Genomic DNA, 25,750 nt, shown 5'->3' on the forward strand with positions numbered 1-25,750 from the left:
TAAGTACAAACAGATCAGTGTTATAGAATATGGCAAGAGGCAGAGCCATAACTGGGTCTTTCTGAGAGATGTCCTAAAAGCTGCTTATGACATATTCAGTTGCTATGGCTTTTAGGTATTGGGCACTTAGGCTTCGTCATACACGCTGGCAGTGGTTTATGTGCACTGGGTCATCATGAGACAGTATCACCACTATTTTATGGATCAGCAGCAGCAGGAGCAGGGGAAAATGAGGCTTAGTTTAGTAGGCCTGTCCACAGCCACCTCGCTAGTAAAAGGCAAGGCAAAGGCTTGGATCCACATCTGACTCCGCAGCCAGGCTCCAGCCACTCCACTCCACTGACTCTCCACAGCCACTTCCTTGCTCGCTGCAAGCACATTCAGCAGGACCTTAACTTGGCAGGCTTTTGTTTTTGCCATTTGTTGATCTTTGCACATATTCAGTCATTCCATCTCTCCACCATTTTGCAACCTTCTCCGCCGACTAGACTGAACCCATTTGGTTTCCCAAGAACCTCTCAGCATGACTGCTGGATCTACACTCTCTCCAGCTGTTTGCTGATCCAAGGCCCAACCATAGGGCTTCCACAGGAAGCCGAGCAGAAGAACAGCTGGGTCCTTTGGTGCAAAAACAGACACTGTCAAAGGAGAGCATCTACCTAACCTCTGTCCTAGAGCAGAAATTCTATCTCTGAGCCCCCAACAGATGCTCAGTACCAATTGACCAGAGGAAACACCTAGATATGGGAGTCTTCAGGAGTAACCAATCCAGACTTACAGTCAGGACCAAGCTCTTTACAGCTAAAGCACTCGGCTCACTCTTGGCCAAGTCCCACAGACTTCCTAGTTCAACTTGGAAGAGGCACCTATCATTGTCTCTGTAGGAATCCTGCAGGAGCCAAAGGGTCTGTTAAAAAAACACAATGCCCCAAAGTCTCTCCTCAGATCTTCTGTTCCTGGGACACAGTCTGTCTATCAAAAGCAGAGTTAGGAAGTCACTAAGCAGCTCCTCAGCCCTACACTGACTCCTCTGGTGGCAATGACTGTGATAAACCAGTCCCTACACCTAGGCATAAAGACTGCAAAGGTGGGAGTGCCCAAACAAGGGAGGGGTGTGTGGTGTGTGCTCACACGTGATGAGAAGTGCTACTACAGCTTGTCTGCAACGTGGTCTCGCACTCTTGAGTTGAGACCTTGCCTCTTGCTGACCTGCTGACCCTCCGTTAGCTCTATTTCTCCTGGACAACATGCCTGTTTGATTTGGTTTGTAGCAAGAGGCCCTAGACAGCTTCTGAGCAGCACAACTCTACCAGTTCTCCAGATGTGGGTTCAAATCTAGGTCCAGTCTGGCTCCCCACACTCTCAAGAGTCAAGGCATCCAACTGTCAAATAGAGACAATAACACCACCTGCATCATGGGGTTGATTTAGCCATTACTAGTCAATGAACATATGGCCCTGCCAAAAGGCCAGACACAAGGCAGTCAAGGAATTTTGAAATTGTAAACTTCACAGGGGCAATAAAAATTCAATGTTAAAAAAACAAAACAAAACAAAAATCACCTCTGAGGACAAATCAGTTTTCTCTCCTGATCACAAACACCTATGACGATCAATTTATAGAGAAAGGTTTGTTGGGCTAACCATTTTGGAGCTCGTGATTGGTTGTCCCTACAGCAAAGCAGCATAATACAGTGAGATGAGAGCATGTGGTGGAACAGTCAACTCAGTAAGAAAAGGAGAGAAAGAAGTCCAGGACATCTCCTACCCCAAACCAAACCATACAAAAGGTCTAAAGTCTTCTCACTAGGCCAACATTTTTAAGGTACCACCACATCCTTGCCCAAGTCTTTATACTGTGAGTCTTTGGGGGCCAATCAAGATCCAACATGTAGCCAAGAAATGAGACCAACTGCAGCCCACTTTCCAGGGAGAAGACAAGCCTTTATAGAACTACCAGATTCACATCTTTTGGAAAGAGATTACAGCATGAGACAGCATACTAAAAAGATCAGAGGCCAGTTGACTTGAAATGTCATCAATGAAAACACAGTTGGGCTGAGAACCACAAAATGTCAAACGAGGAAAAACACTGACTCCCCTTCAACCGACTTTTACTAAGAATCAACATTATAAGCATTGGGTCAGACAGGCGAGGCAATGTATGGTACTTCCACATGCCCCAAAGTCTAGGGGAGAAGACAAAAGTAGAAGACAGCTGTAATAAACACTATACTGGAAGGTCAGGGTTATAGAAAGATCATATCTCTAGTCTGTAGATTGTGCTCAGAATGACATAGTTGGAGAGCTCACAGCAGAGGCAACTGAGAAATGGAATGATTTTCACTAGGACAATAAAATAAGGCAAAAGTTGTGTTGGAGCCAGACAATATCTGGTTCTGTCATTTCCAGCTATATCATCTTGGGCCAAACATCCCACATCCTGTATGTCAGTTCCCCATCTATAAAAGAGCACCTCCTTTTAGAATTGTTCTCAGACCAAATGAACTGATGTATATAAAGGAAACTGTACAAATTAAATAAACTGATTTAACTAATTTAATTAAGACTGTGCAAAGCACTCAGAACCATTTATTTGTATTTATAGATGGCAGATTACTCACAAAGGAAGATGGGACAAAAGGGGTGTGTGTGTGCGCGTAAGGAAACTCCAGGCAGTCTGACTCCAATTTTGACACAGCATCATTCTCTGTCCCAGCAGACTAGTTACACAGCTCTAACTTCCTCGCTTGTCAAACAAGGTTATCATAAGCTCAAGTGATTCACCTCGTGTTTGTCTTCACTGATGCCCTGAAGACAAGATTATAAGAACCCTCTGCCAAAAGGAAAGTCCTTAATCAACCACTACATACTGCTGTCAGAAGAACCATATAATGATATGACAATTTGACCCAATTACACTGGGCTGGGATTTCAAAATCCATTTGTTCTTGAGTGAAGGAAGCCACATCGCGTCAGTGAGATTGAATTAGATGACATGGTAATCATATTTATTATGCTAGGAACATTTTCAGTATACACAGTTGAAAATTATTCTCCATTAGCAAAAGATTAACTATTAGGGTAACTGAATATGAAACAGACAAGGTTGTCCTGTTTTCCAATAGGTGACTCAAATACTCAAGAATGAATGGACTCAAAGCATGAGAATACCCATGCTCACTCATTATGCAAGGGACCTCAGACACGCATCTCATATTTTCCAAAAAGTGGGCAGAAACATAGGGAGCTGCTCGCAGGAGTGTGTGGGACTCCTGCAATAATCAAGCTACAGGAACCAGCCCCACTGATTGTGTAACACCCTAGAAGCATTCTAAGTTGCCCAGGGAATTGATTTAAATTACAGCTTTGTTCCCTTTAAATGGAGTCTGTTGGTACAAGATTGAGATAAGCTAGCAAATCTGAAATGAAGATTACAAAAACCTACTAATCTTTTTATTAAAATTGAATTGACTTTGTGAATAAAGAACAAGTTGCAAGAGCCTCTCCTACAAGACAGCTTCAAGCATGCGCAATATCGTCAAAATGCTCTGTGGCATGTATCTGACATGTCCCTTAAATAGACTGATTTTTCTCCACTACTTAATAAGACAGGCAAAAATAAATTCTGTATTCCCATCATGGATTAGAATCAGAAGAACAAACAAAATTTAAATTCGGCCCTCCCCTTTACCTGTAGGTATTTAAAACTAAATAAGATATGGGTTCGTTCCTTGGATGCCTTGCCAAAAGGAGGGAGGTTGCTTAGCAACAATTAAAACAATGTGCAGCAAAGGAGCAGGGTTTGAAAGAAACCTATGCCAATAAGCTTTCTTTAATCACCCTGGAAGACCTCTGTGACCCAAGATCCTGGCTGTGACTCCTTGTGGCCCCAGGGTGAAGTCTGGCTGTTTCCTTCTTATCTTGACAGAGACAACTTGTAATCCCAGGGAGATCGGGACCTACTTCTCAGCAGCATGAGGCTCCTGAATACCAACGCTTTCTTGTGAAATATTAACCTGCCCATTTCCAGTTCTGGCTGCAATGTTTGGAGTTGGAAGGGATTGGAAGAGTTACTTCATTTAAACTGCACTTAACAAATGGGGAAACTAAGACATACAGACAGAATGATCTCTCCAAGATAACGAAGCAGCTTTTTCTAGCTTTGGTCTCAGACGGTATCCTTTCCTCAACATCCTACCTTAACTGCAGGCAAGTCTATGATCTAGTAAGTAGGTTTAGCCATTTATATCACTGAGCTTGAAATATGCTACTCTTGGTAGAGTCAACTAGCGAAGTTCCCAGGTAGCTTCAAGGCCAACTACAAAGCACATGGACTAGATATGAAACACTTCATTCCTTCTTTCCCCACTGAGCCAGCCTATTAAATCTCCAAGACCCCTCACAAAGGGACCGACATCCTGCAAGTACTCTAGACATGAAGAACAGGGGGATCTAGCAAAAGTAGAAAGGCCACAAGCCTGCATCTCAGACCCATAGCTATGCACTGGGCCTCAGAGGGACTCACCCTGGAAAGCTATGTGCTCTTCTCTAGGATCATCCCAAGAGCTAGACTCCCAGGCTGTCAATGTAGGCCCCAGGCTGAGAAACAAGACATTTTCAGCCAACACCCAAGATGAAATGCTCAGACACTGGGCTACACTGGCCTGGACTGGGCCCGAAATGGCACTACAAATAGGCCCCAAATCATACAGAGAGTATGCGTACTCCTGAGCTTGTGTTGGGAGCAACTAAGGAGTCATTTTGCCAAAGGGTCCAGGCCTTCCTTCCTTCTTAGCATTCCTTCTCATTGAAACAATCCTCAGGAAAAGCTAGGAAGAATGTAAGAACAGAAAAGAAACATCTTGTCTGTTCTCAATTTGAAATTATGCCAGTGACAAGGGTCATGCCCTTAGAGAACCCCTGAGCCAGGGGTTGAAAATGATCTACAGGGCAGAGAGAGGAAAAGCAGAGTTTGCCCTCAGGACTCTGACATTCAGGCTCACCGTAACACTGGAGCCAGCTCCTAACATCTGTTAGCCTAAATAGCATTAGGTATGAAGCAGATGTGCCCTGCTCTAGGGAGGCACTACAGACAAAGGTGCACATGAAGAGTGTCACTGTTTACTCTGCTCTCCTAGGACACGGGAAATACTTTGCCCACTACCCTTCTGCTTACACACGGAACTGCTGTGGTGTGGGAACAGATGACTTCCCAGAGAATGCGGGTAACTTTTCTCCCTGACATATGGAAGGTAACCAATAAATGTTTGCTGAATGAATGACAACCAGCCTAGGAAGCGGCATCTGACTGTCTATGGGCGAGTTACTCAACTTCTTGGAGCCTCCATCTCCTCCGCTGCATAAACATCAATATCCACCCCCAAGGAAGTGGATCACACATATAAATTAAAAGGCGTCATTCACCAGAGCAATACTTTGCATGAAGGAGATGGTCTTTCAATGTGATCAACTGTTAAATATTAGATGGGTCTGTCTCTCCAGAAAGCCCTAAGACTCTTAAACCACACAAAACTATGTCCAAATCAACCTGCTGCTCATCATCTCGCCTACCCCCATCAGCAGAGCCAGCAGTTGGTACACCATGTTGTCTCAGTCATACGCCAGCTTAGGTGGGATAACCGTGTTCGAAATCCATCACACTGTGGGATGAGAAAGGGAATCCGGGGGCAGGGAAGACCCCCAGAACGTGCTGGCACACTGCAGCCTGATGCAAGCCCCTCCCCGATTGATGTATCTACTTAAAGGATGTGATTTGTTTCCTTTCACTTCAGTTCTTCCCCACTCGATTTCTCTTTCTCCTTCCCTACCCCTCCTTTCCCGTTCTGCCCTTCCTCTCCTTCTCCTTCTGAGTCAGGGTCCTCCCTCAGTAGTCAACTCACCATCTTGCTCTCGTAGTCTCCTAAGTGCTGGGATTACAGGTATGGACCACCCTGCCTGGTTTTCCCACCTTAAATGTAAACTCCTCTTCTAAAAGATTTTTTTCAGAAGCCCAATGCTTTCCATAAATTTAAAATGCTACAGTTTACTGACGCTGATATGCTAACTGGTCACTGGTCCAAGGTCAAGAATATGGGGCCAAGGTTGTTCTCTTACAGTGAAAGTTTCAAGGATAAAAATTCAACCATTGCCCCAGTGTGGGAAAGAGATTACACAATAGATGGTGTAACTCTAAAGCCTGTTTGATTCCCTCAAAGCCTGAATTCCCTTCTTTCTACTCCAACAACTCTGGAGGTTATGAATGTGAAGCGAGCAGAGGCCCAAGACGAAAATGGGGACTAGCTGTCAGTTTCCATCTTTTCCTTTCTAGAAAGTGCTTTTTATATTTAGTATCTTGAAGGGGGAGGGATACGGAGAGATGGGAAGAGCAAAAGATAATACAGAGAAAGGAATTCACTAACCACAAAGTTTCTATTCCTGGTTTCAATCTGATGTTTTCTTCCTTATTCTTCCTAGATTGTGGGCAAAGCTAACATCTATCAGAGAAAACAGTGATTCTGCACCCCCATGTACATTCAAATGGTACCATAGTGTCCAAAGAACCAAGGTACCGAAATTACTCCAAATCTCAGCTATTTCTTGTCATTACACAGAAGGAGATGACACAGTTCAAATTCATTCAGATATAAAAGTTTGTTTATCCTAACAAACTTTTAGGTCAAGGAAATGACATGCATGAAAAGAGAAATTCATTTTGGAAACGCACTTAGAGCATCAGAGAAAATCAAGGGCACTCAATACTTAACCCCCTGCTTCCACTGGACAAAAGAAAAGCTAGTGCTACTAAGGCACACCCATCCTAATCACTCTGTTTGTCCATATTATCTTCAATTCTACTACCTTGGTAAGGACAGAAAGCCCCTATTCTACAATTTTCTGGGGAAGCTCAGAAAATTATACAGTCTCTCAAGAACACTCAACTTAAACAGGACAGCAATGGACGTTGAGTCTAGGCATGGAGAGCCCATGTGTGCACCCTTATACACATAACATACTCTGTACTAGGAAACACCAGCTCCTATTTCTCCTAGGCTTATACACATAACATACTCTGTAGTAGGATACACCAGCTCCTATTTCTCCTAGGCTTATACACATAACATACTCTGTAGTAGGATACACCAGCTCCTATTTCTCCTAGGCTTATACACATAACATACTCTGTAGTAGGATACACCAGCTCCTATTTCTCCTAGGCTTATACACATAACATACTCTGTAGTAGGGCACACCAGCTCCTATTTCTCCTAGGCTTATAGCAGCTGACTAGTCCTCTCATCTTCACTCCTTTCCGTCTCTGTGACCTGGTAAGCACTGTTCTATTTTCAGTTCTTGGGAATCTTTTCTATCTGTCCCTGTCTTGCTTCATCGCCACAATGCCGTCCAGGTCCACCTACCTTGTCATAACTGACAGAATTTCCTCAAGTACTAAATTCTTTACACACATTTATCTTATATTCAAGATAGCCAGGCTCAGAGGTTAAATAATGTGGCCATATCATACAGGTAAAAAAAAAAAAAGCCCATGGAACTTCGATTTGAACCCAGAAGAACTCACTGGTTTAAGGTTCCATATTTTTAAACATCAGGGTTGCAAATCGCAAAAGGAACCCTGATGTCTCCCAAAATAAGAACCCCAAAGTCAGACGTCATGGGGAGTGGAACATAAACAGGCACCCTCCAATTTCCATCTACTAAAGAACGATGTAGAATCGTTCTCGATACGGGAAAGCGGTTGGCAAGCCAACAATGCAAACTAAGCAAATCCAAGTGACTCAACGAAGCTCTGCTGATTGCTCGGATAAAGGCCCATCATTCCATTGAGCTGCTTGCCAGCATCTCTTTTTTCCATATGTGTTTGTTCAATGCAGGGAGAAAGGGATCCATGAAGAATGAACCAGGAATTCCTGCGAACTGCCCGTCTGCCCCATGCACAATTTCTAAGCCACCAAAATGACCTTCAACTTCAAAATGTACTTAACAATCTCTTCTGAAAGAGAGATCTTTTACTTCACTTCTGGGGGAAAGTTCTTGAAGTAGATGACATCACAGCTGAAGAAATGCTTTAAAAAAAAAAAAAACTTAAACTATTTCCTCCCCAAGTCCCAAGCTGGAGATCTCCCAAGCAGATTGGCCAGGCTTTTTACCTGCATATGGGGAGTTCAGACTCAGCACCCAGAGGTCAGGAAGTTCGGACCTACATTCTCAAAGTCTGCAGCTCAGCTTATTTCGAACTAGATTTCCCCACTACCACAAAGCAGCTCATAACCTAAAAACTACCTAGAAAAATCAATAGACCAAGTCACTGTCTCATTCCTACCTGTACAACTAAGTCAGGACATAAAAGGAGCTTGGTTGTTTCCAAATGGCCTCTTCCAGACTGTTGCTCTGATTTCAAAACAGTCTCTTCAAATCAGCCACCAGAGATGCATCCAAGCAAGAGCCACCCTGACCCTATTGCCAGGGAAACATACATGGCTCTGGACTTCCTCTGTACTGATCCTATTTACTTTAACGTCCTAAACCTGTATTCAAACAGCCACTTGATCATTCGTTATTTAAAAAAAAAAAAAACCTGGGAGACATGAAATTAGGTAAGCACAGAAAAATATATACTCTTATTTGTTAAATTTTAAAAACTTAAACTCAGAGAGGCAGGCTGAAGGCTAGAGGCTATTGGGCCAGGAGGTTGGAGAGGGTCAAATGCTATAAGATCTCACTTAGATGGGAGGAGCAGAGACAAAAGATTTATTGTACAACATGGTGACAACAAAGCAAACACTAGAAAACCTCAGAGTAAATTTATAGAACTCAGATCACAAAAGCAACATGAAGAAATCCATGTTAATTAGCCCATTGTAGGCATTCCACAATGCCTGCCAATTTCAAACATACGTATGTACAATTTTGTTAGCTTAAACATGAAAAAGAATATTTGACAATACTTTGTTAAAATAATTAATAGATATTGGTTAACTTCATTCATTGCCTTAAATTCTCGTCCAGCTTTGTCTTGGCTCCCAAGGCTGAAATGGAACACGAGGTCCTGCTGGACCCAGGACCCAGCCCCCTGCTTCTGTCCAGCATCCCTTTTCTGTGTCCCAACGGCAAAAGCCAAGCCTAGATTAGCCCTTCCCTCAGCAAGGAAATTGGTAGTTTGTACTGATTAGCAGTATTTCGTAGCCGTGGTTGCACAAGAGAATAACCCAGGGAGCTTTAGAAAACCCCAGTGCCCAATTAAGTGAGGAACACGGCAGGTGGGAGCAGTTATTAGCATTTTTCATAGCTCTCCAGGTGATTTCCTTGTGCAGCCAAACTGCAGATCCAAACTCCTATTCCCATCTGCCTGAAGCTATGTGGCCACAGGTGAGATACTCGGGTCTGAATCTAATCAATCCCTTCCAATGCAGAGGAGATATGACTCTCCAACTGAGCTAACACAGGCAGCATTCTCTCTCAGCATGGTGACCAACACAGTCAATGTTGGCTTGGGAATTAATTCTCAATGTCACTCTTTAAATGACATTATGGTCATTAAATAAATCCTTCATTTCTGCTCTACTCAAGATTTTGCTTTAGAATGACCCATGGAGGAGGAGCTGGCTGTGGAGAAAAAAAAAATACAGCAGAAGCAATAGCTGCTTCAAGTTTCTGTGACTCATTTTTTTAAAAATAGTTTTCCCTCATCCTCAGGTAAAAACATTCTCCTGATAGCCCCGTGCCAACTGGATACAGCTCAACACCATGCTGCATCCAAATGGCTCCTTTCCATCTGAACGCCTGCCTTCTATTTCATCCTAATTTCTTTAGCTTTCATCCAAAGGAGTCAAACAGTTTCTAAATCGCTCAACACAAAGAATTTAGAAGTCAGATGATAAGATCTGCAGCTGGTGGCTGCTGAGCCCTCGATGACTGATGCTGTGAGTCAAATCCCTAAGACAGTGGGTTCCCAACCCCACTGCACCGAAAAATCACTATGTCACCAGGATGGTCAAGTGGTTAAGGCACTGGACTCAAGATCCAACAGCCATCAGTCTGCAGTGGTCTGAGCCACACTCTCAGTAGGACTTCTTTATGCATCCATTTCTCCTTGTTGTAAGGGGTGGGAGGATGCCTTATGGATCTCACTGACCATTGGAGTCCGTGCACTCAAACTCACATGCTGAAAGGAGAAAACCAACTCCAGCAAATGTCCTCTTACCTCTCCCATGGTACACCCATGTACATACACAAAATTCATAAACAAATAAAAATAGTAAATGTAATTCTTAAACCACCGTGGAAGCTTTAAAATAAAAAGATGCTACTGCAGAGCTGTGTGCAGTGGCACACACCTTTAATCCCAGCACTGAAGACAAAGGAAAAGGAGGATCTTTGTAAAATCGAGGTCAGCCTGGTCTACACAGTGAGTTCCAGAATAGCCAGAACTACATAGTGAGATTTTTTAAAAACAACCAACCAACAAACAAACAAAAAGCAGTGCCCAATCTTAAGGGTTAATTTAATTGGTCCAGAGCATCTATGGAATTGAAAGTACTCTTTAGATAATTCTAAGATGTGGTTCAAACTGAGAACCAACACAACAGAAGTCAGAAACAAAGAGATGGTATATGAGATGCCAACTACCTTTTGAGAAAAATTAAAAACACAGGACTACAAAAGGTGACATTAATAGGCAAGTTGCCCTGCTGTAGCTTTTAGCTTAACCTCGAGCACAATAATCAAGAATATCTCATTCCAGGTAAGGCAGCTAAGAATTACCAAGGCCCTAAGAGGGATCATGAGATCTGCTGAAATAGCCCATGCTCCCTGTGACTGGATCCTTAAATCTCATCTGTTTGGAGAAATAGCTTTGCTAACGAAAAGCTTTCAGATGAATTAGCACTTGGCAGCACATATTCTGTAGACAAACTAAGGCCCTTATAAAAGCCATGCCAATCTTGACTAAGAATTTATTTACACATTTTTTTCAGGAATTTTTAATGCCAGGACTTGAATCTGATTTTGAAAAATATACTTAAGTAAATAAACCTCAGGTTGCTACAGGAAGGAAGAAAGGAGTGGAAGCAGGGAGGGAGGGAGGAAAGGAGGGAGGGAGAGCCCGCTGCCCTCACAGTCAGAGGAACACCCTTCATAAGTTATCAAGGAAGCCCAGGTGACCACTCCATCAAAGCTACTACTTTACCTCTGAATTTCTTGGGTGGGTTGTTAAGGTCCCCAGCTTCTGGCTGCACAACACAGCGATCATCAACCAGGCTGCAAAAAGAAAAATAAATAAATGTTGTATCACACCAAGCCTACGGAAATACAAAACATCAATAAGCATTATGTAAAAGCAGAATATCCCAGGGCTTTTCCTATGTAACATTTAGAATGCCATGTTTCTCTGCCAGGGAGTGTTGGCCAAGGAGTGAAATATTCTATGTACGGAGTGAAATAAACCTAAACCCATGGCCCAGCAATCTGCTTTTGTGATGGACGTGTTACTGTTTTCTGTAGCTCCTTTTTCCCAGAATCACATCTGTGACAGATTTGCATACCAACATGCAATGTTGCTGAGGTCTGAAAAGCTCAGCCAAGGGTCAGTGCATTCGATGAATGGTAGGTGAGGAGCCAACCCTGCACCAGAAACTATACCAAGTCCTAGGATGTAGACTCGAGTGAACCAAGCCCCAGCACTGAAAGCTCAAGGCTTGGGGGTAGAAGCCATAAAAAGAAGCTAACAAGTAAGGTGTAAGGCAAGAAGGAAGAAAAGAGAACAGTCAGGGGCCGTCTGGGCCAGATGCCTTCTGAAGCTGCAGGCAGAGGAAGATGTTTCAGAACTGTTCAAAAGCTGAAGTAGAGGTTGAAGCATGAGGAATGGAGCAGCTTCTGGTAATGGGAACCCAGTACAAAAGCACAGAAATGGGAAGGGCTTGGGGCTTCAAATGCACAATGATGTTACAAATAAGTAATAGTCCCAGATTACATTAGGACTGATAAATCAAATTCTGACTTCATTAAAACTTAATTTAACTTGCATAATTCTTTTTAGGAGGATCACAAGAAATATAAACATATTTTTGAACTTCTGAGACACTAAGATACTATGAAGTTACATGACCTACCCAAGTTTCTAAAACTAGGAGAGCCAGCTCATTTTCCACACGACCATGAAACTTGATCCCAGGTACCATGCTAGGATTTTTAGAACCTTTTCCATTAACCTATGCTGCCTTTTATTCCAAATGCAAGGGACCATTAAATATTCAACTTTGACCTTTCCTATTCTTTCCTCCAAAACTGACCTTTACCTCCTGAAGTCTGCCCTGTTTTTAAGGCCCTAATTCTGAGTGTCATTTCCTAAACTAAACTATATATCCCCACAGAAGCCTTTCTTGCTTATAAACTCTCTCCTCCATTCTCCCAACCAAGCTTGTATGGAAGCAATGGAGTAGGTTCCCTGCTTTGTGGTTCATAAGATGCCCAAGGCTGAAGTTCAGTATCTGCCCAGTGAACTGAATCAAAGTGTGAAGAGTATCCCACTTTTGCCCTCAATACACAAGATCCCACTAAGCATCAGCAAGAGGCACAGTGTGGTCAGTGGCCTGGGGGTTTTCTACAAAAATCAAGAGTACAATGTACACATATAAAATCTCTACCCTGTGCCCTTGTGTGGACAATACAAGTTCAGTGAGGTCACCAAAGCTAATCCAATACTTAAAAGGGTAGACTCCGAATCCAAAGTAAGTGCTGGTGATATAGTCCAGTGGGAGAGTTCTTACTTATTATGAATAAGACACTGGATTTGGTCCATACACAATGCAAAGCTGCACTAATGATCAAATTCCAACAAGAGGTAGTGCTAGGAGGAAGGAGCTCATTGAGCATAGACTGTAGATAGCATTATGGTACCAGCTAAGGGCATGTTATTACGTGATTTCACTGGCCCCTTGTCTCAGAACTTCATCTGTAAAACCAAAGAATTGCTTTCAAGAGTCTCCACTCAGGCAATGTTCAGATACTTTCTGCTTCTAAACGTATCAATTTCAGAGTCCTGTCACAAGCCCAACCCTCCGACCCAGGCACACTGAAACTCTGTTGCTAGAAGGGATCTAAGAGCCTTTGTTCTTAAGAAGCTCCAAAGGTGATTTAACATGCACACCAGTGTAGATTCACATACGCGCTGGTTCTCCACGGTCCTGCTGGAATGCTAAAGTTCAGTGAGTTGGAAAGCCACTGAGATGTACCTACCAACAGTCTATAACAACACCTGTCTGGGGGGCAGACAAAAAGTCCCGCGAAGACACTGACAGTCACTCATTTGTGTCTATGACTGGTACTTCATAAATGTTAAGCACATCCCAAGAAGTGGGAGGGAGGTCAAATTTAACTTTCCAGGTTAATGTTTATGCAAGCTACTCTCAAGTATGTGGGAGTGTAAAGGTAAATTATCCTCATCTAAAGGAAGAACCAGTATCCAAAGTTTAAAAAACACGCACCTGAACTTTATGAGGGACTCAACACAGAACACTTGAGAAAAACGTTAAAGCCAAAGAACACGCCCCTCTAAGAATTTTAAGAACGGTGCACACCTACAATTGTGCACTTAGAAACTGAGGCAGGAGGACTGCAAATTCAAGGCCAGATTAGGCTCAAAATAATAATATAATGCCGGGCTGTGGTGACAGATGCCTTTAATTCCAGCACTTGGCAGGCAGAGGCAGGCAGATCTCTTCTGAGTTAGAGGCCAACCTGGTCCACACAGTGAGTTTCAGGATAGCCAGGGCTACACAGAGAAACTCTGTCTCAAAAAACAAACAACATTAATAATAATAATTAATAACAATAATATAAAATAATGGATATCCTCCTGAAAGGGAAAATAGGAAAGGAAGCTAAGATTTTAGGGACCCAGCATCTGTGAGGTCAGAGGCCACAGAGGAAACATAGGTATACAATGGGGCTGAGGCTGACAGGTACCCAGATAGGCTGTGAGCAGACAAGGAAGCCAGAAGAAACTGCCCTACAAAAGTTGTGTGTTAGGACTCCTGGCCTTGGAGACCTAAGTCTTCTGAGCTCTGAAACTTGGGCAGGTGACTGCCCTGCCTGAAGCACACAAGTGTCGTCTCCATACACAGTGAGGATGGCGGTGCTCACCATGATGAGGGTGCTCAGGAGCTAAGGGAATAATGGAGGCACAGGACTTAGAACAGCCCCTGGTACACAGTGAACACCCACCGGGCTCAGGGAGTGCTTACCACTGCTGTACCGTATTGTAGTCAATGCTGAAAAATAAGAAGAGGTGAAAATTTTAACCACAGGTGATAAAGATGGCCATCATCAGAGAGGCCCAAGTAACAGGAAGCCTGTTGCCCAAAGCCACGGAAGATTAACTGTTAAGGGTAGGTCTACTATGCAAAGAGACCAAGCATAGAAAGAAGCCGTGGGTGAGTTCTGAAAATAAACTCTCTATAGAGTGAGAGCACGGGTCTAACTGAGGTATAATTCTGGTATCTGAAATAATTTCCTCATGGGGGGTGGAATAACCTGAAGGAGCGCTTAACAATACTTACTTTGCACAAATACCAGAAAATAAGTACGCTTCCAGTAATAGCTGTAATTACAACGGACAATCTGGCTGCTGTAAGAACGGGCTTTTGGAAAATCTGCTAGCCTGCCTTCTGCCCCCATTTATTTGAGACTAGGTCTTGCCAAAATCAACAATGCCACCCAGGCCTAGCTACTCCTTCCTACACAAAGACGGCAGAGCATTCCTGACTATTCTGGAATGAGCCATCTTGATTCTCCATTCTGCCTCTGTCTGCCTTTGGGGGCTACTCTACTCTACACTTCCTCCTGGAGACAACAGGAGTGGGAGAGGAAAGGAAGAAAATGGATAGAGGCGCGCGATGGAATATATTCCTATCCTTCACAGCTGAGTGACGACCGAAGGCAGCACAAGTGAACAAAAGTGATTTCAGAACTTGGTACAGTTTGAAACTTTCAAATGCATTTGGTTATTTAAAGTAGGAGAGGTTCTGTTTCAAAGAAGACAGATAAGCATGCAACCAGTAACGGTCTTCGCTCAGACTAGACACTAGCCACTGGGTGAAAAGACAGCCAAGAAGCTTTCCCACAAAGCCAAAAAGCACTTCTTTGGTTCTGTCTACATGAATCTTTATAAACTGCACTCCCTTTCTTAAATCTTCTTCCTCTCATATAAGAGAAGACTACAACAAATTCAAAATTAATAGAGCCTTAACTACAAAGGTAGTGTTCTTTTGAGATTGACAGAAACGTTTCTGTGTAAAGGTGACTTGACTAATACGGGATCCGCTAATTTCATGATGGCCTTGGGAAAGCCGAGTAATGAGGATAGCATTCTTAGCTTACAAAAAGCAGATGTTATGATATCTTAAACAACCCCCGATAAGGACTTCCCCACTCTTACCCCAAGGTGCTGATAAATCCATTCGTAGATCCCTCCGCATACAGAGAACAAATGTCTCCAATATGTAGGAAACTAGACATTTTGTCAGACATGTCTTTGTTGAAAATCCTAGACAAAGTAAAACATGCAACATTGTTAGCAAAAGAGAAATGATGAGGGAGGGAAAAAAATGTCACAGAGATTTGGCTTAGCTCCTTTTCCCCCAAGTACATTACTTAAAATTCAAATTTAAATAGGCATTTGACAAGCAGGCAATTCCATAAGCCAAATGAGGACATACGCAACTACATTCTGTCCTGTGTGTTAAATTCTGGATATTCCAATCACAGTGCCATCTGATTCAAACAAAGCCACATCCGAGTCAGGCTCAGCACTTGGAGGACCCCTCAGCAAAACTGACTGCCCAGACAGCAGGGAACCCAGCCAGGAACTCCAGCTACCAAGGATCTGGAAAGTCTGACGTACGACATATTAACATATCCAGTGTACCTCATGGAACATGAAGTCAGAAGGAAACACCTGGTACACAACTTAGGACTGGCAAAGCCGTGGGGCCTGGGTTAAGGGATCAAAGCAACAAAATGACATTAATCAAAGGAAACTTGGGAACAAGTTTCACAGGGCCTTCGAGGTCTTTTCAAAGGCCAACAACAGCGCAGTCCCACACAAATGCTGCTACATGTCTTTCCTTCTTTATCAGGAAATACTCCCAGGTGGAGCAAGACCCTTGCCCAGAGCCAGGCCCAAACCCTTTCCCATTCGGGCGCTAATTAATAGTAAATGTCCCTGGCAAGATTACATGGCTAGTTAGAAGTAGTTTAAAAAAATATATACTCCTCAATTCTAGGAAATGTCTACAACGCCCAGAAACTATTAAATACACACACAAACAAACAAAAATATTGAAGTGATTCCTAACAACAGTTTTCGCCGGGGCCATGAACACTGAGGAACGGGAGCCAACTGCATGACGTTAAATTGACATTCAGCAAACAAACTCGGTCATGTGGGAAGCAACGGCGCTGGTGTGGACCGCAGAGTTTCCCAATGCTTCCTCAGCATCTGGTGTGTAGATGCATGAAGTGTTGGGGTTTTCCTCCAAGCCAAGACTCCTCTGAACGCCTTTCCCCCTCTACTGACTCAAATAAATCATTTACTCCACAGGCCATGAGAGCTGTAATGACGTGCAGGGGTAAAAGGCCCTCTCTTCCTTCTAACCTCTCCGGGTGCCAAGTTTTCCTCTGCAAACTTCTGGAAGCATTCTCCTCCCTCAGCAGGAATGCCAGATGCGGCAAGCAAGCTGTTGAGAGAAGCACCTCCCCTGCCTCTGAGAAGCTGCAGGGAAAGCTGCCCACCGCTCCAACGACCCAGACACTTCAGGAGAGGCAGACGTACGCTTATTTATAGAAGAGTCAGCAACCGAGAACATAATCAGCTCTCAGACAGAACAGCCCCCATCTCTAGAGCTGGAGGAAGGACCGTCAAAGAGCATGCAGAGGAACAATACGCCAGTTACTGCTCTAGAATCGAGTCAATCACGTTGCTATTTCTTCCTAGTGATGTTGTAGGTAGAGCCAAATCAATGTTTGGAACAACACACACAAAGGAGACACCAATGGAAACCACACAGCCCCAAAAATCACTATCACTTTTTATGACCTACAATTTAAAGGCTTTGTCATCAGGAGCCAGAAAGTTAGTATACTTCTGGGACCAATATCTCCTTTCTTGTGAAAATGGAAGAGTTTTGAGATGCCATTGTATGTTGGCCTTGAACCCAAGAGTCTACTGCCTTGGCTCAGCCTCTTGAGTGTTGAAATTAAAGCAGGCACACCACACCTGGCTCATGATTATACAGAACTGTATGTATGCTGGGCACGTGCTCCACCTCTGAGCCACACCCTCCATCCAAAACTGTGATCTATTTTAAGTGAAACGGGAGACTGTATATAAAAAAAGCACAAGATGATTGCTTTGCTTCCTTGGCACTAAGGATTGAACCCAGGGTTTTGATAGGCTAGGCGAGTGCTCTGTTACATAGCTGTATCCCAGTTGTGAAACTAATTCTTAGAAAACATTTCTGTTTGAGTCAGACCAAATTTATGTACATACTGGCCTTCCAGAGGACCAGTGGGGAGTTGATGGATGCAGGAGGGCAGGAATGTGCTTAGGCAAGACAACCAGGGTCATATTTATGCAGAGTGACTAACGCTCTCCTCCCAGGCTTGTCCTTCTAAGGGGCATTTGACTCCAGTGAAGACCAAGCCAGAAGACAGCCATGTGATGCTGTCCTTCAAATCTGCATCATCTTCTGGGTATGCTACTGAAAGGTTCCCTTACTGAAAAGCAGCAACTATAACCCAGTGTTCTATAACGGCAAAGCATGGCAAAACTAGTAAGGTCTGCAACCTGACACTCGCAATAGGTTCCTGTACCGCAATAGTACACTAAGAGTTTATGTCAGTGCTATTTGGCCCATCCAGGTTCTAACCAGACCCTACCCTGCTTGACTTCCAAGATTCAACAAAATGGGACACTGAGTAGTGTAGACTAGACTTCCTCAGTCACTGCTAAGCCAAACAGTTAATGTCTGTCAAGGACTATCATGTCCACTACTGTTGAGAACGTAACAAAAACTCTTCCAGAACCCTCAAGACATGTATGGCATGAGGCAAAAACCACCACTGCAACCCTATGCTGTGGGACAATGGTCTGTACCCTGTCACTTGTATTTTAAATAAATGCTGACTGGCCAGTAGCCAGGCAGGAAGCAGAGGCAGAGCAATGAGAATTCGGGGAAGAAGAAAACAGTCTGCAGTCACAGAGCAAGCAAGATGAGAATGCCTTGCCGAAAAAAGGTACCAAGCCACATGGCTAACACAGACAAGAATTATGGGCTAATATAAGTTATAAGAATTAGTTAATAAGAAGTATGAGCTAATGGGCCAATCAGTTTATAATTAATGTAGACCTCTGTGTGATTCTTTGGGACTTAATGGCTGTAGGACCAGGCAGGACAAAAAACTTCAGACAACAACCCTATTTTGTTGTTGGGGAAGCTGAGCAACAGTAAAGTTCACATGTTCATCACAGATAATTAACAGAGTCATACCAGGTCGACCAAATTCTGAAGAAGACCTTTCCATCAACAGTAATCCCACGGCAGAGGCATAAACGTTGATTGTTCTTATCATCTATGTGGCAATGGAGAATTGTTTTTTCCCCTTTATGGATAATTCTATTCAGTTTTTCCCTACTGAAGAATTTCTCATTTTCTATCTTAGCCATATAACACTTTTGTTCAGTCAGAAGAAAGGTTAAGCATCTTCTTTCTTACCCATATGCTTATTAAGTAGACAAGATAATTGAACAAGTAACCTTTTGCCATGGTTTACATTTTTCTGGAAAACAGAGGCCAGTACACCCACCACAGTTAATGATCCTCAACTGGGCAGTCTGCCAAAGGTCCCAATTTTAAAAAAAAAAAAAAAAAAAAAAAAAACAACCTAAGGATCCTTAGGGCAGATTCTTCCCCAGGGAAATCGGCAGTGGTTCCCGTTTTACACAAGATTTGAGCAGACAAATAGCTTCCAGGTCTGGCTTGCTGGAAACTTCTGGGTCTCCCCTGGTCTGCCTTTAATGGCAGGGGGTAAGTACAGAGGACCAGAGACCCTGAAGCAATTATCAGTTGTGTCCTGAAAGAAAAAACCCAGGCCAGCAGAGTCAAAAGAAAAACAGGCATCTAGAGCTGGAGGGGAGAGGTGGGAAGTGGGCCTGGCAACAATCTTCAGGAAGACTTCCTGTTGTTTAGAAGCAGGGTGGGAAGCCCTTCTTTATCTGATTGTGGGCCATTTGTGCCTGCGGGTTTCTACCAGCTGCACTCAGGGCTCCCAGTATCCCTCACACACAATGACCAGGGTCACTATGAGAAAAAAAGAGCAGGTACCGACCTGCTATAGAACTGTCATAACTGTGCAACTTTCAGTACTACAAGGACACCCAAGGCTCCGTGCCAACAGTTCTACAAAACAGGCTTACTAGTCAGCCTAAGACTCCAGCCCAGCTCTCTACACATAAACTATTCCTGTTATCTTAGTACCGTTTCTCAGTCTCTGTAGACCTCTGTCCACATCTGTACACTACAAATCTACTTCATAGGGAAAGGATGAGACTATGCATGCAAAGTGTCTGCAACAGCAGCTGACATGCTTTCAGCGTTCACTGCTAGCTGTTTTTATTATTCTGTAGGTAAGAGGTAAAGAATAATTCGGAATAATGGAAAAGGTCCTCTGCATAAAAAGTCAGCAAGGCATTGAAACAAATGACCTCCTGTAAGACCTGTGATGTTGTATTTCACTTTAGGGAAAGATAAATTAGCTTCTCTAATTCCCCTATCAGAAAAAAAGCTCAACAATACAAAACAACTCTCAGCTCCTAATCATGCAGCATGCGGGCCTTTCTGAAGACAGAGAACTGCAGACTGTGCAAGGCACGAACCATTGGCTGAGCATGTCATGCGATCTCTTGTTCATTGCTGGAATCCAGCAAAACGCTTGTCTAGAGGGTCTCAGCTCCTGGTATAACACGCTGTCCTGCTAGAAAAATTACTGCCATCCCCACAGTGAGGCAGATGCCTCCCAAAACTTTTCTTTCTTATCTGTCCACTCAAGTATCAATGGTCTCTAAACCCGTGACTGCACTGTAACCTCTCTGCACAGAGGTTTACCATTCTCCTTCCACCCCGACATGGTATGGTCTCAAGAGCTCTGGAAGACAGGCAGAAGGCTCCAGGCTCAAAGCACCTGCACTGAACCCCAGATCTGCCATTTACTCAGTGTAGGAATTTAGACCTTCCCTAAGCCTGGCTGTCCCCTGCTATATTCTAGGTCATCCTGAGGCTCGGGCACATAACTTTGATAATCACCAGCAAAGCCCCTCGCACAAAGCCATGTTGACATCTCCATGACCTACAAGTGCCAATGCCCACCACCCTGACTGACTGCTGGCTGAGGTACCTGTCAGAATAGGATTCTCGCAGAATCTGGGTCAGAGCAGAGGGAGTAAGCTGGGAAGTGTGCCTGGACACTGGGGCCACCGTGGCTGGATGGAGCTCCCACTACCCACTGTCCGAGTTTCTCATCGACCAAGCAATGGGTAAAGAGAAGGGGATATTTGACTCCACTCCTAAGGAAGGAGCAAGTATAAACACATGAGCACAGAGATCTGCTCTCAGAACAGATGCCAGAGGGGACGGCACACACTGTCCATGTTGTTCTCTTTCTCCCGGACACTTTTCCTGGGTCTTCTCATGTGCTCTGCTGGCTTCTTTACATAACTGGGATTTCCACATCTGTATCGCTGGCAACAGTTTCTAGGGTTCTGCTGTGGCTGCTCACAGCATCTTCCTAAGCTTATGAAGCTGCCCGCCTAGCCCACCCCTTCTCCTCCACACAGCTGAGCATTACCTCCAGCCCGGTGACACAGTGACACTCTGCTCTCCTCTCATACCTCCCACAGCTCTGGCTCTAATGAAAACCAGCCCTTCAGATCTCAATTCAATTGTTATTCCTACCAGGCCATCACAGGATGGGGACAAACGCTTTGGAAACTTGTACAGACTCTGCCCATGAGCTCTCTCCTGACTCAGCCTGCATCTCTGTTACAAGTTCACATCTATCTGTGAGATGCATGTCTGACACCCTTGAGGGACAGGCAATTCTGGAGCTCTGCTTTGTGCACAACTGCAGCTCCAACACCAATGCTTTGCAGAAAATGTTTGTGAAATAAAAGACTGAAGAGGTTGAGTTGAACATGACGTCTCAATGCTAAACTTCAACATCACCAAACCTTTCAATTCTTTTAACCTCCCCTCACTTTCACCAGGGTCTCGGCCAGTATCATTTCTTTTCCCATGTCCTTTGTGTGTGTGTCTGTGACAAGCATGCGTGTCCACACGTTTGCATATGTGGGGCACACATGAATGTATGTGCACATCCATAGGGGGCGGAAGTTGATGTTGGGAAATATCCTCAGGCTCGTGATCTTTCACTCAAACTCGGAGCTCTCTGATATGTCTAGGCTCACTGGCTGTCTTGCTCCAGGGATCTGCTGTCTCTATCGTTCAAAGCTGAAATTACAGGCAGGTTGTATGTGGAATCTGGCCTGTAGTCTCTACTTTATCATGGCAATCACTTTAACCATTGAGTCATCTTCCTAGTCCCAAATGTTACTTTTTAATTCATTTTTTTTATTTAAATGTATGCATGTGTGACTGCTTACCCATATGTGCGCTACATTCATGCAGTACTTTCAGAGACCAAAAAAGAGGCAACGAATCTTCTAGAACTGAGTTACTGGCAGTTGTGAACTACCATATTGGTGTTGGAACTGAAACTGAGTCTTCCTCAGGAGCAGCAAGTGATCTAACCACAGAACCATCCTGCCAACCCCAAGTTTCGTTTCTTAACTAGACTCTTGAAAGGGTCTAGCCTTCTGACATTTCAGCGCAGAGTTGGCAGCTCTAAATTTCTAACTGCACAATTGAGTTATATCAAAAACAAAACTGAAAAACATACCATGTTTTAAGAAAAATTACGATTTTGTGTTATCTTGAGGCACATGTAGGGTGTGGGTTCAACTCACCTGGAAGTCTTATTTTTCTCAAACCATGGGTTTCCCCTTAATCTATTCTGAACACAGACAGCATAATCATTTAGAAACATCAACCAGATCATTCTTACAACTTTGCAAAATCAGAAACAGGTGCAGTGCACACACCTGTGGTCCCAGCTCTTCATGAGGCTGAAGCAGGAGGGTCACTGGACACATTAAGGACAGGGTGTATAACAGAGACCCCATGACCCCATTTCAAAAGAAAAAAAAATTAAATACCCAAAATCTCTTCCAGTCCTGTCTGCCCTCCCTTCCACCATCAACATGACAGCCGGGGTGAATATTTCCTAGGCTCCCCATAGTTCTTACAGCCTGTGACACTCCCCCACACACAGACTACTTCTATGGCTAACCCCCACACCTTTGCAGCCCCGCTACCACATCTAAGAAGTTCTATTCGCTCCCAAAACCGGAGTTATTTATACGCATCCACTCGTCCCTCCAGGGCAACCCTGTCATCTCCTGGACCTTCTGTCATTGTCAACCCATCGCCTGTCTGCTCTCTAATTTGTTTCCCCCACACTGCAAACCCACAAGGGAAAAACCGCTGTTGTCTCACGCTCACTGCAATCCAACACCTGGGACATGACAAACATGTTCCAAACTGGGAAATCCCAAACTGGGATTCCATGTCACCATGGTGCCATCTTATCTATGGCCAAAATTGTCTGTTACTATTTGGGGATGGATGTTTTCTAAAGTTAATTAATGCTAAGTGTCTAAACTCTTAGATCAATGATATATAGAACTTAGACCTAAAAAGTGGCTCTTTTTAAATTTCAATGGAAAATATAAGAACAATCTTCTTTTTATTCCTGGACAGCAGCTCTGAGCTCAACCGTGTTGACCTCCACCCCACATGTCAGGAATATGGCATATGAACGCTGACAAGAGTGTACGCTTAGAAACAGACTCAGACTGCTTGTGTGCACTCTGGCTGTGCGCCCTTAAACACCGGGCCAGCTTCTCTGAACCTCGCACCCTGACATGTTAAAGACAGTGGAAGGAGGGAGTAATTTTTGCATCTCTTGGTTTTATTACATGCATAAACCAATAAACAATCCACAAAAATGGCTCAAACATAATCCCCGGCTCTCAGTGTTCATTTCTGCATCTTTGAACAAGATTAAAACAAACACTACCTCCAGTTACTTCAGCATGTTCCTTCACCTCTGCCCTCACCTTGTGAGTCCTTTACTTGAAATACATTTCTTACTTGGTTGATACTGCTAAGAAAAAGGCTGGAAAAAAACACAGGCCCAGAGATATTTAAATCCTCTGCAAGCCCATGGGGCGCCTGTTGCCAGTACACCACGTCTCAGGTACCCGAATTCACACCACCCAGAGAGTCAACCCACAACTCCACTCCCTCTCTCCCTCTTCCCACATCAAACCAGAGGCCCTGCTGGGAAGGGGGGATGGTAGAGATCTCTTCAAAGGGCTGATAATTTAATTATTTAAAACCTCTCCCACTTTGCTGTAAAAACAGGCTGAAGCTCAGCCTGACTGAAAGAGAACGATGTTCATTTCCTTTTAAACAGCTCCAGATAGGTTTTACATTTCGTTTTCTAAAAGTTCTGATTATGAGGAAGAAAAAAAATTCATTTATTATCATTTTCCCATCCATTATATCTCCTGCACGCACTTAAATAATAGCACTTATATTCTTTTTCCTTAAAAAAAAAATTATTTTAACTTTCGCCTACACACAACTCAGAATTTAAAAGTTAGGAACTCCTCAAGCTGAGTCTAAATTAGAACACATTTATTAACCAAGGAGAAGTCACCAGAATACCACAGCTGTCATTTGTCACAGGCTCCTTACAAGTGGACAGGCTGCTCGAGGAAAACAGAAAGCAGCTCAGCACTGGTCGGTGGACCTCGAACCACAGGTTCAAGCCTGGGCTTCAGCATGAGGGTCAGGCCAGCCTAGGCTCCACAGTGAGTTCTCAATCTGCCTAGACCAGAGAGCAAGGACTACTTTCAAAACAAGATAAATCCACATATTTGCACATTTATGCCAAGAATAACACACATTTTCTGTGCTAAGATGAAGGCGCCTGGCTATTGGAGCTGAACAGTTGCCTTTCAGTAACTGGGAAGGACACAAAGTCCACTGACAACCAGACCATCAGCCGGGCCTTTAGCAGCCTCCCCAGCACAACATCCATTTCCTGGTGATTCAGCCCCCCACAGATGCTTTGATACTCAACACCTTCACAGTGACACAAGTGCATGCCACCAGCACAGGGGTACACAAAGTACTCCCCAGACGTCTAAACAGGAACCTCTCAAACACGTTCTCAAATACCTTCGCAAACACTTCCACAGCCCAGTGTATTATCAACAGCATTCAGCTTGCCCCTTGTAACTGCAATTGCAGCAGAGCCTGTCAACAATAAGACCTCAAGTCAATAGAATTTCCACTGGACTTCTTGTCCCCGGTTCCGGGGACAGAACTCTGTGCCCCCGACATGCTGGGCAAGCATCCGACCAAGGAGCTACACTACCAGCCAAGACAATCGAATTTTCATAGTAGAATACTACGTAGCCAAAGATGCAGGAAGAGCCCAGCAGAGACTGTGGAGTAGCTGCTGCCAAGGAAGATACGTTTCCTTCACGCTGCTGTTCTCAGTCACCAATGCACCCTACCCACTGCACAGTTTCTAGGCCGTTTGCTATGTTGCTCCTTAGAAACTGAACAGAGACAAGCACCACTCCCAAGTTCTCAGAGCAATTTTGTTTCGCTAAGACTGCTGAAATACATGGCCATGCATCTCTTCCTGAACAGGAAGAAATGATACATAGTCTCTAGACTGAGGGATGTTGGGTTGCCTCCTGCCACCAAGGCCTTCAGCACCTCCCAATTTCAGAAGCTCCCTGTCATACCCAACATCTCAAATGACTCATCTATCCTGTGTAGCAGTAGCCCAAATGAAGTCCGCAAGGCCCTTTCAGTTAAGATTCAAAGGCAAAATTAAATTGTCAGCTCCACGAGGGCATTTGTTTGTCTCTTTCCCCAGTCTCTTGTGTTTACATTAGAGTTATCCAGAGACTGCAAGACATGACATCACAGCAGACAGGAGGCCAATAAGATGTGTGCTATGTGCATCTCTCATTCAATCAGGCCTTAAAATGATCCACAAAACTACCCAACAATGCCACTTCTCCTTTTAAAATATATATATAGTTTTCAAGACAGGGCCTCAATACACAAACCTGACTGGACTCAAACTTCCTAAGCAGACCACACTTGCCTCAAGCTCCACAGTGATCTACAGTGCTGAGATTATCACACCCTGCCATCTTGCTAAATTTTGCTTTGTCTTATTCTAGAGGCCATTATCATTTTCTCATTTAAGAAAAAAAAACTTACTATGCTCATGTGTAATATGTAAAAATGTTTATAATATGATAAATATAAGCAAACAGATCTCATATCAATGTTAGTTTCTGGAGTTTCGTTTGTTTGTTTTTAGCTGTTTTTAAGCTTGTAAAGAATCCCTGGGACACAAGAATTTGAAAACAAGACTAAGTTAAACTTCTTTTTGAAATTTGATCTGACTCAACCCACAAAGACACTGAAAGACGGGTAAAAACTTAACAAGGACCCTGTCCTAAAGAC

General features: G+C 43.7%; 1 protein-coding gene across 12 annotated transcripts in view; it reads right to left on the bottom strand.

The window, feature by feature from the left end:
- Positions 1–25,750, bottom strand: part of Itpr1 (inositol 1,4,5-trisphosphate receptor type 1) — a 342,349-nt gene that overhangs the window by 302,717 nt on the left and 13,882 nt on the right. For all 12 annotated transcript variants that reach the window (XM_075983288.1, XM_075983285.1, XM_075983283.1 and 9 more), the window contains exons 3-4: positions 15,454–15,561; positions 11,206–11,276 (exon numbers count right to left, since the gene is read on the bottom strand). In XM_075983288.1, the coding sequence (XP_075839403.1) occupies positions 11,206–11,276; positions 15,454–15,545 (163 nt within the window). In that variant the 5' untranslated portion in view covers positions 15,546–15,561. The remainder of the gene's footprint in view (positions 1–11,205; positions 11,277–15,453; positions 15,562–25,750) is intronic.

This window comes from Microtus pennsylvanicus, chromosome 8 (genome assembly GCF_037038515.1).
Source record: "Microtus pennsylvanicus isolate mMicPen1 chromosome 8, mMicPen1.hap1, whole genome shotgun sequence".
NCBI lineage: Eukaryota > Metazoa > Chordata > Mammalia > Rodentia > Cricetidae > Microtus > Microtus pennsylvanicus.